The 16,015-nt window shown below is 32.7% G+C and overlaps 1 protein-coding gene across 1 annotated transcript; it reads left to right on the plus strand.

Moving 5' to 3' along the window:
- The first annotated feature begins 1,254 nt into the window (after nt 1–1,254).
- Nucleotides 1,255–15,174, plus strand: LOC145610274 (uncharacterized). The gene is made up of 16 exons (XM_081665591.1): nt 1,255–1,473; nt 1,606–1,655; nt 2,798–2,858; nt 3,072–3,167; nt 3,258–3,407; nt 5,820–5,951; nt 7,785–7,912; nt 9,247–9,289; nt 9,774–9,857; nt 11,064–11,105; nt 11,220–11,290; nt 13,358–13,411; nt 13,496–13,601; nt 13,687–13,755; nt 14,004–14,147; nt 14,526–15,174. Exons 1-16 carry the CDS (start codon nt 1,285–1,287, stop codon nt 14,667–14,669), a joined length of 1,563 nt encoding a protein of 520 aa, XP_081521717.1. The 5' UTR covers nt 1,255–1,284; the 3' UTR covers nt 14,670–15,174.
- The last annotated feature ends 841 nt before the right edge of the window (nt 15,175–16,015 follow it).

The following is a 16,015-nucleotide window of genomic DNA, read 5'->3' on the forward strand; positions in this document are numbered from 1 at the left end:
TTATTAATTTTCAATTATAATTTTTATTAAAAAATACAGAATTCAACTGAAATGAACTTATTTTTACTGAACTGAAAAATATTTTTACTGCACTAAAAATTATTTTTATTTAATGAGAACATAGCCTAAATCAAATTAGATGAACCCAACATAGCCTAAATCAAATTAGATGAACCCAACATAGCTTTAGGCTTTGTTTGGTAAATGGCTTTTAGCTGGCTTTTTAGTTGGCTTTTGGCTTTTGGCTTTTTCTTTTGGTCAAACATCCAAAATACTTGCTTGTTTGGTAAATGGCTTTTCAGCTAGGTGAAAAAGCCGGCTTTTCCGCCAAAAACAAAAGCTAGTCTTACTAGCTTTTTGGTTTTGGCTTTTGGCTTTTCATTAAACAAATTAATTAATGATTAATAATTAATAATCAGTAATTAGTAATTGATCATTAATTAATAATTAATTAAATCAGTAATTAATAATTTTTAAATAATTAATAATTAATAAATAATTAATCATTAATTATTAATAATTTATTATTAATAATTAATAATTAATAATTAGTAATTAATAATTTATAATAAGTAATCAGTAATCAATAATTAGTAATGAATAATTTATAATTAGTAATTAATAATCAATAGTTTTATAATTAGTAATTCATAATCAATACTTATTAATTAATAATTTATAATTAGTAATTAGTAATAAAAAATTAATAATTAAAATTTATAATTAGTAATTAATGATCTATTATTAGTAATTAATAATTAATAATTTTTATTTAATAATTAGTAAATTAGTAGTTAAAAGTACTTAAAAATTAATAGTTAGTACTCCGTAATTAGTAATTATTAGTACTTAATTATTAATCACTAGTAATTAACAATTGTTAGTAATATGTAATTAATAATAAGTGCTTAATAATTAGTAATTAGTACTTAATAGCTAGTAGTTTATAACTAATAATAAGTAATTATAAATTAGTAGTTAATAATTAATAATACTGATAATAAATGTATAAGAATACATAATAATGCCCTTTAAGGTTGTTTTGCATAGTTACAGCCAATATCTAACAGCTGATTTTACCAAACATGTTTACATATAATAAATAGTCAAACAGCCAGTCAAACAAGCCAAATTAAACAGCCAGCAGCCAACAGCCAACAGCCAACCGTCAATTGCCAAACAAGGCCTTAATAAGACCTCAGTACCTCACATAGCATTTTTACTTGCTTATACAAGTCACTATAAAGTGTGCAATACACTTGTCCTCTTTAAAACGTCTTGCAAATGGCGGAAGCAAAAGACTCAATTCCAATTCCAATGGATACTGCAGCAGCAGCAGCTCCGCGCTCTTCTCTATCTCCTCCCGAAGTTGATATGCAGCTTCACGTAATCAACCGTCAAAAACTCGTCAAATCTCTTCAACAACACCTTGCTGATTCTAATCGTCCAATTCAAGGCATCGTACTCCTTCAGGTATATCATCAATCAATCAATCGTTTAATTCTCTTCAATTCACATTTTTTTCCTAATTATGTAAATTTTTGAATGAATTTGATCAAAATAAGTTTTTTCCATTAATTCGATTGTGTTTTCTGTGTTGTTTAGGGTGGAGAAGAGAAGAATCGTTATTGTACCGATCATACCGAACTTTTCCGGTTAGTTTACTTATTTTTACTATGGATTAGGTGTATAATTAATGTTTTTCTTCGTGTTTCGCCCGTTCTTTATTAATTGCATCATTTAGAGTGTCATGAACTCATAATTGTCCATGCACAACTTGGTTGAAGTCTTGAAGGGGTGATACTCAAGACCTTGAGATAAAATCCCGTATACATCATTTGCCCTCGTGCTGTATTAAAAAAAAAGAATAATTGATATTTTTAAAGTATATAGAGAGGCGAATCTAACAAGATCACACGTAATTATATCTTTAAGATGAAAATTTTTGAATTGTGCTAAATGTATGGGATGAAGATAAACCTATCAATTTATGATTGGTGCGAAATGTGGATATTCTTAACCTTTATTGCTCGTTGTGCTGGATATCTGACTAGATGACTGCAGAATTTATATTAGCAGTCACGCCGTGAAGTTTTTGTGTCAATATTGCCATATTGGGTCTGTAGGATGTCAGGAAATTTTAGCTTTGGTATTTGATTTCTGGAGCTTTTAACAACCAGCAGAATGTAAATTCTGTTCGCTTTTTAAACATAAATGGTTAATTGTAAAACCGATCTCGGGAATAATTTAGTCCTGCATATTTTGACTTACACCAGTAAATATTACTATTTTTTTTTCCTCTCCTGTCGCTCGATGTTAAAATGTTTAATTGACTTGATGAAATATGGGTTCCCTGTAAGAATAAGAAGATGCATCTTTATCTTGTTTTCTATCTTGATTTTTGTATTTGTTTGAATACCTCTACTGTGACAGCAAATTCTCATGACCTGCTCGTTTTCTCTTAAGAATAGCAACTTTTGTATTTGTTTTTGATAGATTGTTTGGCTCACATATTCACATACATGTGTGTTTCATTTTGTAAATACATTGATATTGGCGTTTACATCGTGATAAGCTGACACTAAGACTCTTTAATTTCCAAGAGCAATGCTCTGTTACAGTATACGACTTCGTTAAATTATATGTTTGCAATTAAGCTTTCTTGTATCCATCTTAGTAATTAATCTCTAGATTTAGCGTTCCTTTTCATCCTTACAGTTTGCATGTACAATTTATATCAGAAGTCCTGTTCATAATTCAAATGCTAAGTTGGTCTTTGCTTTCTTATGTTCAATAGGCAGGAGAGCTATTTTGCTTATTTATTTGGAGTTAGGGAGCCCAGTTTCTATGGAGCTGTTGTAAGTTGTTCTTTCTCTTTCCTTCTCCTTGTTTCTTTTTCCATACACTTCTCCGTGTATCGAATTTTTCTAACATAAAAATAGACCATGCCTTAATAAAGCCTGGCCACTTAACTTGTTCTTTCTTTTTCCTTCTCCTTGTTTCTCTTGTAATGAGTTAGTTTAGTTAGCTTTTTTGTTGATGCTAATACATGACCATATTTGATTGGCAAGGATGTTGCCACAGGAAAATCTATCTTGTTTGCTCCACGTCTCCCAGCAGAGTATGCTGTTTGGTTAGGGCAGATTAAACCATTGTCGCATTTTACGGTGAGAGCATATCATTTCATCATTCAATTACACCTTTAGTTTTCACTATTCATTTCTTTCCTCATATCTTTTCGGTTTGATCTTTTGCAGGAAACGTACAAGGTTGACATGGTCTGTTATGTGGATGAGATGGAAGAAGTTTTGCACAGTCTATACAAGGGAGAAGATAAATCTTTACTGTTTCTGTTGCACGGGCTTAATACAGACAGTGGCAATTTCTCAAAACCAGCAGATTTTAAGGTGTCTTTTTATTTATTTATTCCCAGATTTAGTTGTTATACATAGCTATCCCAACTATGGTCAACCCAGCAAATATAGATCCCCTTAAGCAATTTGCATGATTGGTTACCTCAAAAAAAGAAAGTAAGAAACTAGCATGAATAATCTAAATCTTTTGAAATATTCTACAGTAGTTGACTTAGAGTATCGCCAACAACATTCTCATTACACTCTTGAAGTCTTGATGACAGCCCTTAGTTCTATTGTATTGAACTGTAAGGTTAAAATAGACCAAAATTCATACTATTGAACATCAGAATCACTTGTAGACTGTTAAAAAAGAAGACAAAGTTGCAAATTTAATTCAATGATTACCATGGGGGAATTCTAGGACTAAATAAGTATTTTGGATGTCCATTCATCTTGTAGAATATGATGACACTAAATACCTTGACATTCAACTTTCCATTTAGGCTTTTTTCTCCTCATCTTATTTTCACTTATTTAGGTTTAATAAATTCAAATACGTAGTATAAAAAAGGGTAACAAGTTCAAATACGATAAGATTATATAAAATCTGTTCTAATAAGACCCAATTTTCAACAAGGGAAGATAAGATAAGGGCTAATTACTTTAGATAATATAAATGCTAAGAAGTTCAATTAAGATAAAATAAGATAATATAAGTGAAATTCTGAAGAAGAAAGAAAAAATCAAGACTTTTATTTTTTTCCCCCTTTTCTTTTTGCACATATGAAGTCAAATACTCTCTTCGTTACTAAATTATCAGCCCTGTTTCCTCATCTTTTAGCAGGTCCCAACAATGTCTAATTTATTTCTTGCCCCACGTGCAAATGAACAAATGTACCTACTCATTTAAGATTGTGAAAGAAGGGGTTGATCAAGTCCTGTATAAGCCTAGTGTTTGATACATGTGACCACCTTGTGTTGTTATCTACTTCCTCTATTCTTTTGTTTTACTTATCACGCTTGCTATTGCATAGCTTTAACCATTAATCCTTGTTTCTTAATAAGTAAAAAAATTATAAGAAATAGATTTTGTGATAGTAAGACGTTTCCAAAAAGATCTCATTTAATTTTTTTCCTAACATACAAATCAAAAATATGGTCAAAGGAGAGTTTGTGAATAGTGAAACTCGGTCAAGTGTTAAGGAATTGAGGAAGTATAAAGAATGCAGGAAGTACTTAGGGCTAATTAGCATAATTGTTTGAAGAAAAAAGCTATAAAAGGATAATTTTTTCAAGAACTTGATTTTATATACCTGTGTAGCGCCTTATATTTTTTGTTTGTTGCCGCAATCTTGGGTAAGGCTTACAAGGTTTTCAAGCTTATGATTCACTTATCAGCACTAAATTCTAATGTTTTATCAGGGTCCATGTTCATCAATCTACATCGAATAATTTAGTGAATTTGATAATTTACTAACCATCTTAGGCCATGTTTTGCTCACATGACTTCCACCTTTTTTTTTTTTTTAATAAGTCCGATTTAAGTTCAAGGAATATAAAGGCTACCCAAGCTCAAGTTACTACTAAATTAAGTTCTAACAAGTTCAAATAAGTTTAGATAACTGAAATCAGGTGTGTAGAATACACCCTTAGTAGTCAAAAGGGGTCATTGGGTCAAGAATCTCATCATTATATGTGGATAAAATAGTTTACACTTTATTCATTTGCATATTTAATGAAACTAAGGCGGCTAAGCGCGTGTTATAGCTAGCCATGTCCGAGGAGCTCTTTTGGTTTGACTTTAGTTGTTGGTAGCATTAAGGAGGGAAAATATGTTCAAATATTTTTTAGGGGTAATAAAAGTCGCACACTATTCTTAAGAGTTTAAAAAAGAGGCAATAACATTAATAAGGGCAAATAAATAATTAAATCTACATTTTAGGGGATATAATTGTACCAACACTGTTCATAAGAGTTATCTCAAACTTTTAAAATGGTAGGGATACATGATTTTCCTTTCAACATTCTAATTGTGGCTATAAATATATTTTTAGACCCAGCATTCTGCATTTTATGAGTTTAAATGATTTCTGCTCCTGCATCTGTTACACATTTGCAGTCCTAGCAACTCTTAAGCTCAATTGAATTGGTATGCCAAATGGTGCTCAATACTATAATTGAATGCTGTATTTGGTCAATAATGCCACTACCTTGTTTAGGTCTATCAAGTGAAGCGATTCCATATGTTAGTGTTAGGACAGTGCTAACTGGAATGTGTTATATTATGGGTTAGAATCTTCTTATTTCTGATGTTTGCATTATCAAAGCTGTCTTTCAGATGTTGAATGTTATTTGGTCTGGCATGATGCTGAACTCAATCTGTGGTTTTGAAAAGCAGAGTTTTATGTTTTGACTCCTTCATATGCTAGCAAATTTTTGATAGGTATTTTCTTTCTTTGTCAGGGGATTGAGAATTTCAAAACGGATCTAAGTACTTTGCATCCTATATTGACCGAGTGCCGTGTTCTAAAGTCAAAGATGGAGCTCGACATCATCCAATATGCAAATGATATAAGCTCGGAGGCTCATGTTGAGGTATTGTTCATCAAAGATATACATGTGTTATGGACTGGACCGAAGAGAACTGTGTGATGGATCTAAGTATCTTTTGCTTGTGTGTTATGGGTAGGGGTGTTTAAAATCCGGGCTAAACTAGATAAATGGACTGGACCGAAGAGAACGGTTCAAGGTTCTATATCTTTGTAGAAATATATCTAGCTTTTTCGATCTTTGGTCCAATCTGGTCCAAAGCCGTTTAAAAATCTGGTCTTGGATAGGTTACGATGCATAAATACATTTAAAATGATAAATTTTTTCTTCAATATAAGCGGAAGACTTTATATTTTGAGCTATTTTATTTTAGGATTTTAGAAAAACAATTCAAGTACTCCCTCCGTCTCAAAAACAACGACCCATTTGGGTTGATTACGCGGGTATTAAGGAAGTTAAGTAAAAAGAAGTAAAAGTATATTGGAAAGATAAATTTACATGGGGTTTGTAAAAAAATAGAGAGAGAAAGTGATAAAATAACATTGGAAAATCAAATTTTTATATGGGGAAGCTAATTTTGCACAAATATTGTAGCAAATTGGTGAGTGTTTTAATGCAAATGGGTCATTCTTTTTGGGACAAAGTTTTGGCCAAATGGGTCGTTCTTTTTGGGACGGAGGGAGTAGTTAGTTTACTTTTTTATACTCTTATTATAATAATTTATTAAAAGGGGAAAAAAAAACCTATAACCGATTTACTCCAAACCTAGCATTACTAGTTTGGCCTTCGAGTCTTCTTGAATTTTGAAATTTTTAATCTTTGGTCCGGTTTGGTCCAATTCGATCTAGTTTTGAATTGCTGAATAGCCCTAGTTATGGGCAAGGCATTGGATTAGGTCTCTTTAGATAATGGAAAATATAAATCCTCCTAATTTTCCCTCTCATCAAGACTTAGTATTAGGTGTAGTTTCGGAGTATGGTTATCAATAATTATAATAAGAAAAAGATAGGTGTGATGGGAGATAATGGAGTATTAATTGAATGAAAGAGATTGTGGGATTTTAACTTTTAGTGCTGGGTCCTTGCCAAAAACAGAATGGGGCAAACTAGATTGGGACAAACGATAAAGGAAAATAGGAAAACTAAATTGGGAGAACAGAGGGAGTATGTTAGTTAGGAATTCCAGTTCATGTATTTGGCTTGACAAAAATCTAAAGATCCTTTCCACTTTTCTTAATGACTTCTGTTTGAACAATTGAAGTAATTTCCTTGTCCAATATTATACATAAACTGTATATACTGGTTATTAAATTATATTTGACATTTTCAAAATAACTCCGTATTATTATGCAATTCATCAAATGAACTTTCTTGTTTTGCTGGATTTTCTAAACGTTTTTCTCAAAGCTGAATTGTTTGAAGTTTTGATATAATCCTGATCAGGAATTATAGCTTTATAAGGAGTATGTCAAAAATAAACTGAATACAAGAAATATGTAATACAATACCTTTGGTGATAAGGGAAGAACTGTCGTAAAAAATATACTGAAGGAATTTACATTCTCAAATTATCTGAAGCAAGTTTGAATACAGCATGAGCGAATATATCATGTATGGACTTTCTGTCAAGAAACTCTTCCCTTTTTTTTCTTAAATTTATTTTTATAACCTTATCCTTTGTGTTTTTCTTTATACTCGTTTCTTGTATTTGGTTGCTGCATTTACCTTCTGTCAAACTTATGGGCTTGAACTGCTGCAGCTCAAGCAATCCTATCTATTATGCTACCTATTGGATACGTTTAATCTTCGCATTCTTTATGGAACAATTTTTTCTTAATTTTATTGCTAGTAATATTATACAATGATGTTTGGCTGGCAGGTAATGAGAAATACAAATGTTGGGATGAAAGAATATCAACTGGAAAGCTTGTTCCTTCATCACACATATATGTATGGTGGCTGTAGGCACTGCTCATACACCTGTATTTGTGCCACAGGTGATAATAGGTATTGCTTTCATTTATCATTACTAGATCTTTGCTAGGGATATAGTATTGAAATATTAGACTGTTATACTATCTTGTGGTTTATACTTTTGCCCCTATAAGCTTTTAATGAGCTTTTATTATCTCCATCTGGTCTTTCATTGTTATGTAACGAAAATCAAATAGTTGCTTTGAAATTTTCTTTGGTGGAAACCTAATTTCTATGTGTGGGACTTAGGGGTTCTGCTGCTACTGGCTTGTTCTTTTTTCAACTGCTCAATTCTATAAAATTAGAGAATCTCTTTTGTCTTAAAAATTAGGTCATCACTCCTGTCATTTTCTTTATCTAGGTTTTATATGGAACCAAAGGTCCCTAAAATTCAAGGCTATTGCTTTTTGGACTTGTTTGAGAAAGATAAATGGTATCGTAGATTCAAAGGCTGAATCATTACATTTTCTTGTATATTAATTGTGGAAAAATGCGGAACCAATTTGTCAGTGGTGTGTCAAAGGAAAAGAAATTAGATTTCATTCATTACTGTTTTCAAATTCTTGAAACATATGTGGAAGAGACATGTAGCAGAATATTCTGTTCTGAGTTCTGACTACATTCCTTTGAATAGCCTAATCTTAATTGTGAGGGTGTTGTGGGTTTGTTTCCAGTTACCTTGATGCAATTAGTGCTAGTTTTATTTTCTTTGATTTAATTAAGGGGAGTGTATAGCAATGATATTTTCAAAGAACTGAGCAGTCTATGAACTCGAGTGGCTACTCTGGCCTCTTGACAGCTTGGTTCTAAAATTTCCATTAATGGGTTGAAGTTTTTTCATGAGATTGGTATAGTACTATAGTCATTAGTACAATGACATATTGTAACTAATTTTTATTAATGCGATAAAACTTTGGCCAACTGATTTGTCCCTATTGATGATTTGATGGAACCTTAGTGAATCAGAAATTTAGATTTCAACAATTAGATCGCTTACCAATTAGCTTACCAACGTGGCTCGAAATCAGTTTTGGTGCATGCACTGGAGGCTGCGCGCGCAGGCCACGTGCGAGTCGTAGCCTTGTGCGTGCGACTAATGTTCTCAGGCTATGGTTTTTGTTTGGGCCTTAGCACTTTCCAATTTCCTAGCTGTCATGATATAAACTCCTTGGGTTTATTCCTAGCTGTCATGATTTTTATTATCAATCTGTAATCTGTATTTTTCCTCAAGAGCAATAAAACTTTCCTCTTGCCTGTCTGTGGACATAGCCAACGCATTGTTGGTGAACCACGTAAATCTATGTTCTTTTGTTTGTCATTTTTCATTATCTTTCTTGCATCCGTTATAACAGTATATTTCCCTGCAGTTCTGTTCTTCACTATGGGCATGCAGCGGCTCCAAATGAAAGGGTATGTTGGACCTAGCAACTCAACTTTCTTAATAAACCAAAGTTGTCATATTTCATGGTAATTGCAACCAGTTAAAAGAAGGCTCCATAGGGAAAGATTTAACCATATATATACAAGATGGATTGATGGAATGAGATTTTTTTTATATTAGATATGTTGGACCTAGCAACTCAACTTTCTTAATAAACCAAAGTTGTTTTTCATGGTAATTGCACCACAAAGCTGCTACCAGTTAAAAGAAGGCTCCATAGGGAAAGATTTAACCATATATATACAAGATGGATTGATGGAATGAGATTTTTTTTTATATTAGATATGTATACAGTTAATATGGATTGTGAGGAAAGCTTTAAACTATTAAAATAGGGAAGAGATAGGAGGTTTAAAACCATCTTACGAGTTGTTTTGATGGTCTTTTAAATTATGTACTATTTTATGTCACCCTGTTGCTTATAGATCTATTCTCACATTTACCTCTCTGCAGACTTTCATGGATGGAGATATGGCATTGCTGGATATGGGAGCTGAATATCATTTTTATGGTTCTGACATAACCTGTTCTTTCCCTGTATGTAGCTCCATCGGAAATTCTTTCTTAAGTACTAGATTGCTTTTGTTGGTGTGTATTATACACGAATGTGCTGAAAGATATGAAAGAAGTTGCTTTTGCGGATACTAGTATTGATGTTATGTGTTTTTTCTGTAAATTGACAAGGGCACAAATTCCACATTCATGCAAAGTTCTTCTGGAAATGCGGATGATGTATTATTGGCTGTAGTCACCTCTAAACCCTTTGAAAAGTGTTACTGTAAGGATAGTCAGGGGCCACACATGAATAAGCGAGAGTGAGATAGAGGAAGAGAGATAGCAGTAAAAAGTAAAAATATCAGGTTGGACATGGAGAAAGGTTGAAGAATGAAAAAAAAAAAAAAAACAGAGAGGTAGATAGCGTTGTGAGGGAAAAAGTGAGAAGAGGAATAAAAGTAGGTTAATATATTGTATACCAATATAAATATTCTTGGTACCAATGGACTAATTGCTGTCTTGTTGGTACTATTAGGTCTATTTGCTTCTTTTATTTTATCTAATCTTTATATTATTTTAATCAAAATATAAGTTCAGACAAAGTAATTTTGTAGTCAATATACAAGTAATTTTTTTACCAACTCAGCAGACAATTTCAGACAAAATTTAGTTTAAAGACAAGCTCCAGAAATAATAATATTCACACAGGTTTTAAGTAGATGTTTTTTTTTTTTTTTTTCAGAATAATTTTTTTACCACAAAGTTCCAATAAATTTTTTATGTATGATGAACCAGAGAAAAGAGAGGTTGATATACAAGACGAACAAATGGATACTAAAGAAATGGATTATGATGATAATGAATAGTGATGCTAGATAACACATAAATAATTGGTGGTTATGGCTTATCCTCTGAAAGAATACTTGCTTCTTTTGTTGTTGTTGAGAGAGGGAGAGGGAGAACTTTTAGGGACTAGAAAGTCAGCAATGTATACAATTTGCCCATATTCTGGAGAGAGATAGGGGAAGAAAAAATATTAGGGCCCACAAATAGCTGGCAATATTTTCACTTTGCTACACTGTGGATTTATTAATACTTCACATCTGGCAATCTGGCATCATTAGTACTTTCTCGTTATTTTCAAACAGATAAATGTTATACTTTACATTTGGATTTGTCTTACTGTATTCAAGTGATGAAGCTATTTGTCTTCTGACTCTGATTACTGTTTTTGTTGGTTTTCTTCAGGTAAATGGAAAATTTACCGTTGATCAACGTCTTATATACAATGTGAGTTTCTTCTTAAGTTGTATGCTATGATCTTCTGATTTACGGTTGCTCTTTGTCTTTTAAAGGTGAAAACTTTGTTGCTGCATACTCTAAAAAATTTCTTCATATTTGCAGGCCGTCCTTGATGCTCACAATTCTGTCATAGCGGCAATGAAACCTGGAGTAAATTGGATAAATATGCACAAGTAAGACTGTCTGAGACTCTGAATAGCTATTGCTTTCGGCTGCATTTCTTTTGATATTTTCATAGTTTTTGTCTGTCACTGAGAAATGTTTTCGATACTAAAATGGTTTGAAATGTTTAAATTGTTTGACAGTCAGAATGTCAGATACTAGTATTGGGTGAACTCTGTTCAAGACATCTGCTCTATTGAGCATGTAGGTTTTGCTTCAACAAAACATTTTATGTTGATGTTTTATTCTGGTTTAATACTGTAAGAGTGTGAGGCCCCTAAATCTGAGAAATTCATAGAATCATAATTCTATTCAAGTCTCTTCTCTCCACATTGGAAAACTGATAGCTTAAGGTTTCTGTACTCAGTATATGCTTACTTATTTAAACCCATCCTTCACATATCCTTAAACATTAGTGTGTGCAATCTGTGTACATTCGTCAATTTAATTGACTTTCCAGATAGTATTTCCCTAATTCCCTTCTACTTATTTATATGAAGAGTATGAGCACTTACGGTAGAGAGCCTAATTTTGCTCCACAGATTTATGAAGAAATTAAGATTTTCAGGTGATCAATATCATGACTTGATCCCTTAAGAGGTGCCTAGTTATCAATGTGTTACCTTTTGTTATTAACTCTATGAGCTTCATATCCTCTCATACAATTCCTTCCCCTTCCCCTTCACCTTCCCCTTCTAGGAAAATAATGGCATCTTCGTCAACCCTTTGTTCTGTCATCCTGCTAACTAATGATGATCCGACTCTTCTTGAGACTTCGATTGGATGTGGACACTTGAATTATTACTTTTCAACAGGATTATACTGGTATTATTTTGGTCTGAATGAAAACATAACCACTTTCATACTTAGATATGAAATAATCCATGCTTTTGTGTCCACATTGTTATGATGGATGCTCTTAGGTATTTTCCTTATCTTCAAGTTGGGAAATTTACATACCTGAGGCTGGCATTTTATCTGAGTCAAAGCATCTAATGCCCTGCAGCAGTGAAACAAAATCAATCGTCAATTTGCTGGGACTACTGCTACACATAAAGTTTAACTCAAAATGGCTTTATCATCAGATCAAGGATTCTTATCTGGGGTATTTCCCATTTTGAAACTAAAAGATAAAGTGAACAAAAGAAAAGTAAAAGTAGAAAGCTCCCATTTTCACCTAATATAATTTGCCCCTCAACCCTTTTTATTTATTTTTTTTACTTTTTTTATTTTTATTTTATTTTTTTATAGATAATGAAGCAAAAAGAACTATACCTGATTGATGAAGTTCCCACCAAGTTTGGGCTAATATAAAGCTTATCTGAACTACACAGTTTGTTAGTGCAATGATGTTCAGAAAGAGTTGTGTAAGTCTTGACTGAATGCTTGTAAGTAAGCTGTAATGGGAAACTTTACATAAACCCTTAATCTATACTCTTAACTGAATGAAATTTTATCTATGAACATGGTAGCCTACTAGCCTGTATCATTTTTTTTTTTTTTCATCATTTAAAAAGAAAAGACCATGGCCCAACTCCAAGTACTCCAAAGCTGAAGATAATTTTAATTTAAATGAACAATCATTTCTTTTTCTTTTTTTTTTTAAATTGGGTTTTTGGTTGTTGACTATATGATGAAGATTAGCTAATTAGAGAGCATGTATTTTTATTCTCTGCTGTACTGCTGTCAGATGGGACATTTCTTTCTTTCCATAAGGCCAATTAGAGTTTACACTTTTTTGTTGAACCTCTCTCTCTCTCTCTCTCTCTCTCTCTCTAGAGAAGGAAATCATAGATCTGGCTTCATGAAATGCTCTGCATATCCCAATGCCAAAATATATATATATATATATATATATATATATATATATATATATATATATATATATATATATATATATATATATATATATATATATATATATTATCTGTCTTTCTGGTATTTGTACTTGCATTTGGAATTATATTATTTTCTGTTGACATGTTTACTTTCTATTGGATAAGGTGTACCTTCATAATGCCTGATTTTCTTATATTTTCTTTGTCTTGTGATTTTTGTACTTCCCATCTTGGTGTCAGACTTGCTGAGAAAGTCATACTTGAGGCTTTAAAGAAAGGGAACATCATCACTGGGTAAGACAGTGCCTATTGCTCTTTTCATGTCATGCATAAACTATTGTTCTCATGTTTTTCTTCCCTGACTTTCTCTTTTTATAGTGATATCCAGGATATGATGGCTCAAAGGCTGGGAGCTGTTTTTATGCCTCATGGTCTTGGTCACTTGTTGGGCATCGACACCCATGATCCAGGAGGCTATCCTAAGGTTTTGGTTGCTTATCCTCTTGATCTTCAATCTTTCTAAGTTCTTGGTGTTTCTGATTTATGCTAACTGGTTTGCAAATTTGCAGGGACTGGAGCGTCCAAAAGAACCCGGGTTAAGTTCTCTACGTACAGCCCGAGAACTAAAGGAGGACATGGTTAGCATATGTTTTTTGTTTCATACTTTACTTCACACTTAAACATGTGCATGTAACCCTTAATTCTTCCAGAAGATGCTACTTCTGGGATGCTCCATAGTCTTTAGCCATTGTTCAGAGGATAAGCTACTTTTGGCTGCCATGTCCTGCTGTCGTGCATCGTCCTCTTTTCAATTCATATTATATAATGGTCAATGCACTATAGATCGTATATCATTGTTGATGTGTGCTTATATTGCTTGTTTCAGGTAATCACAGTAGAGCCTGGATGCTACTTCATCAGTGCTTTACTGATTCCAGCAATGGAAAGTTCAGAAACTTCAAGATTCTTCAATCCTGATGCTATAAGGAGATTTATGGACTTTGGTGGTGTTCGAATTGAAAGTGATGTGGTATTATTCCGTTGTCCTATTTCTCTTATTATTGTGCTCAATTCACTGGTGTTGTGGGTTTTTCATGCTTTTCTTGAACTATGTTGTCATCCATGTTATTTGTACCTGATTGGCAATTCTACATGGCTCCTCAAGGTGCTTGGTTGCTCATGTCATTTTAGTTCAATGTTTATATTTATTAACGATCATTTGGTAGACACTCTTCAGGTACTCATCTAGATCTGATATTTTTGGTGGAAACTAGCTCTATTATGGTTGTCCTATATTGTAGTTGTGCAATGATTTGCTTATTATTACTGCCACAATTGTTTCCTTTAGCTACATGAATTTGTGGGAGTGAAGGTCTTTTCTAAACTTTGTTCCTGTTGAATTATTCAGTACGTCACCTCAACTGGCTGCAAGAACATGACCAATGTTCCGCGTGAGACATGGGAGATTGAAGCTGTTATGGCAGGGGCGAAATGGCCAATAGAAAAAGGTATTAATCATTCACAGAATGGAATTGGTAATTTGCATTCGTGAAGGGGATGCTGAACTTTGGGAACACATGCGAAGAGGATAAACGTTTCAAGTTTAGTCTGCAGATAGGTCCTGAAACCTGCAAATGTAGAATGACATTATGTGCTTTACAGTTAGCAGATTGTGTTAGTTTGCATTGTAATTGAAAAAAAGTTTCTCGTCAAAAAAAAATCCTAATTGGTTGAGGAGAAGTGTAATACTGATTCTAGAGAATGCAACTTCCCTAATGTATTAAAGCTCTATTAGGAGTTTTTATGATATCATCTAGTTCAAAATTCTTGTAGCAAGCATATAAATGGCAATTATCATAGGCGTGTAAACAAGTTGCTATTGGTTTTACACTTTTACTATAGATCATTGTGTGAATTCTGTTTAGAAGTGTTATACTAATTTCCAAATGATCAAACATGTTTTTGTTGTTGTAATAATTAATAGATTAGAACATAGCATATTAATGGAATTGTATATCACGCCTTAATTATATATACTTTATGTCAAGATTAAGCTAGATCTATAATATTTCCTTAATGTCTAAATCACAAAAGATGATTAAAAGAGTGTGTGAATAGTGTAAAAGGTTAAATGTTGTAATTGAAAGAAGATTAGAGAAGTAACAGCTACATTCTCTACATAAAAGATATTATGATGTTCGAAGTTTAAGTGCCTATAATTGAATGCAAATATTTTCGTCTAATTATGATTGGAATAAATTATACTTTAATATTGAATTCCCCGATTTGACCAAACCTTGCTTGGCTCAAAAACCTCAAAAACCATCAACAAATGAACAAGCACTTTAGCATTAGCATGCATTGATGTATATGATAATATGAGTATGCCATCGAGATTCACTATATAAAGATAAAATATAACATTGTAAAGCCCTCCACAAAAGGTTTTCTTATGGTTTGACCCAAAAACTATTTCATTCAATTTGGTTTCCCTCTGCTACATAAACAAGAGATTCCCCTTGTGGATCTACTCTTTGCTCGATAACAAAAATTATTTTATCGGCATGAGACCTCTCACAAGTCAATCAGCTCGGATTTGTTTATGGTAAGGAGATCTCTTACCCTCAAAGTGTGTCCTTAATAGAAATAGAATTATCCTATCAGTCTGAAATCTCTCACAAGTCAATCCAACTCGAGTTTGTTTATGGTAAGAGAATCTCTTACCCTCAAAATATGTCCTTAATAGGAATTTTATCCCCAACCTCGTAATTAGAAAGTTCATTCCTCACCATCAAGGAATTAAGCCAACACTATGCTCATAACAAACATTGAAGTTCCTTCCTCACCACATGGCCAACACTTTGCTCGTACACAAACATCGACAGAAAGTTTCTTTCT

Source organism: Chenopodium album, chromosome 24, assembly GCF_948465745.1.
Source record: "Chenopodium album chromosome 24, dcCheAlbu1.1, whole genome shotgun sequence".
In the NCBI taxonomy this organism is placed as follows: Eukaryota; Viridiplantae; Streptophyta; class Magnoliopsida; order Caryophyllales; family Amaranthaceae; genus Chenopodium; species Chenopodium album.

Excerpts from the sequence above, each read along its gene's own strand:
- LOC145610274 (XM_081665591.1), top strand. The coding sequence starts at position 1,285 with ATGGCGGAAGCAAAAGACTCAATTCCAATTCCAATGGATACTGCAGCA. Across the intron at positions 3,168-3,257 it reads AACCATTGTCGCATTTTACG|GAAACGTACAAGGTTGACAT; the intron begins GTGAGAGCATAT and ends GATCTTTTGCAG. Across the intron at positions 7,913-9,246 it reads TGTGCCACAGGTGATAATAG|TTCTGTTCTTCACTATGGGC; the intron begins GTATTGCTTTCA and ends ATTTCCCTGCAG.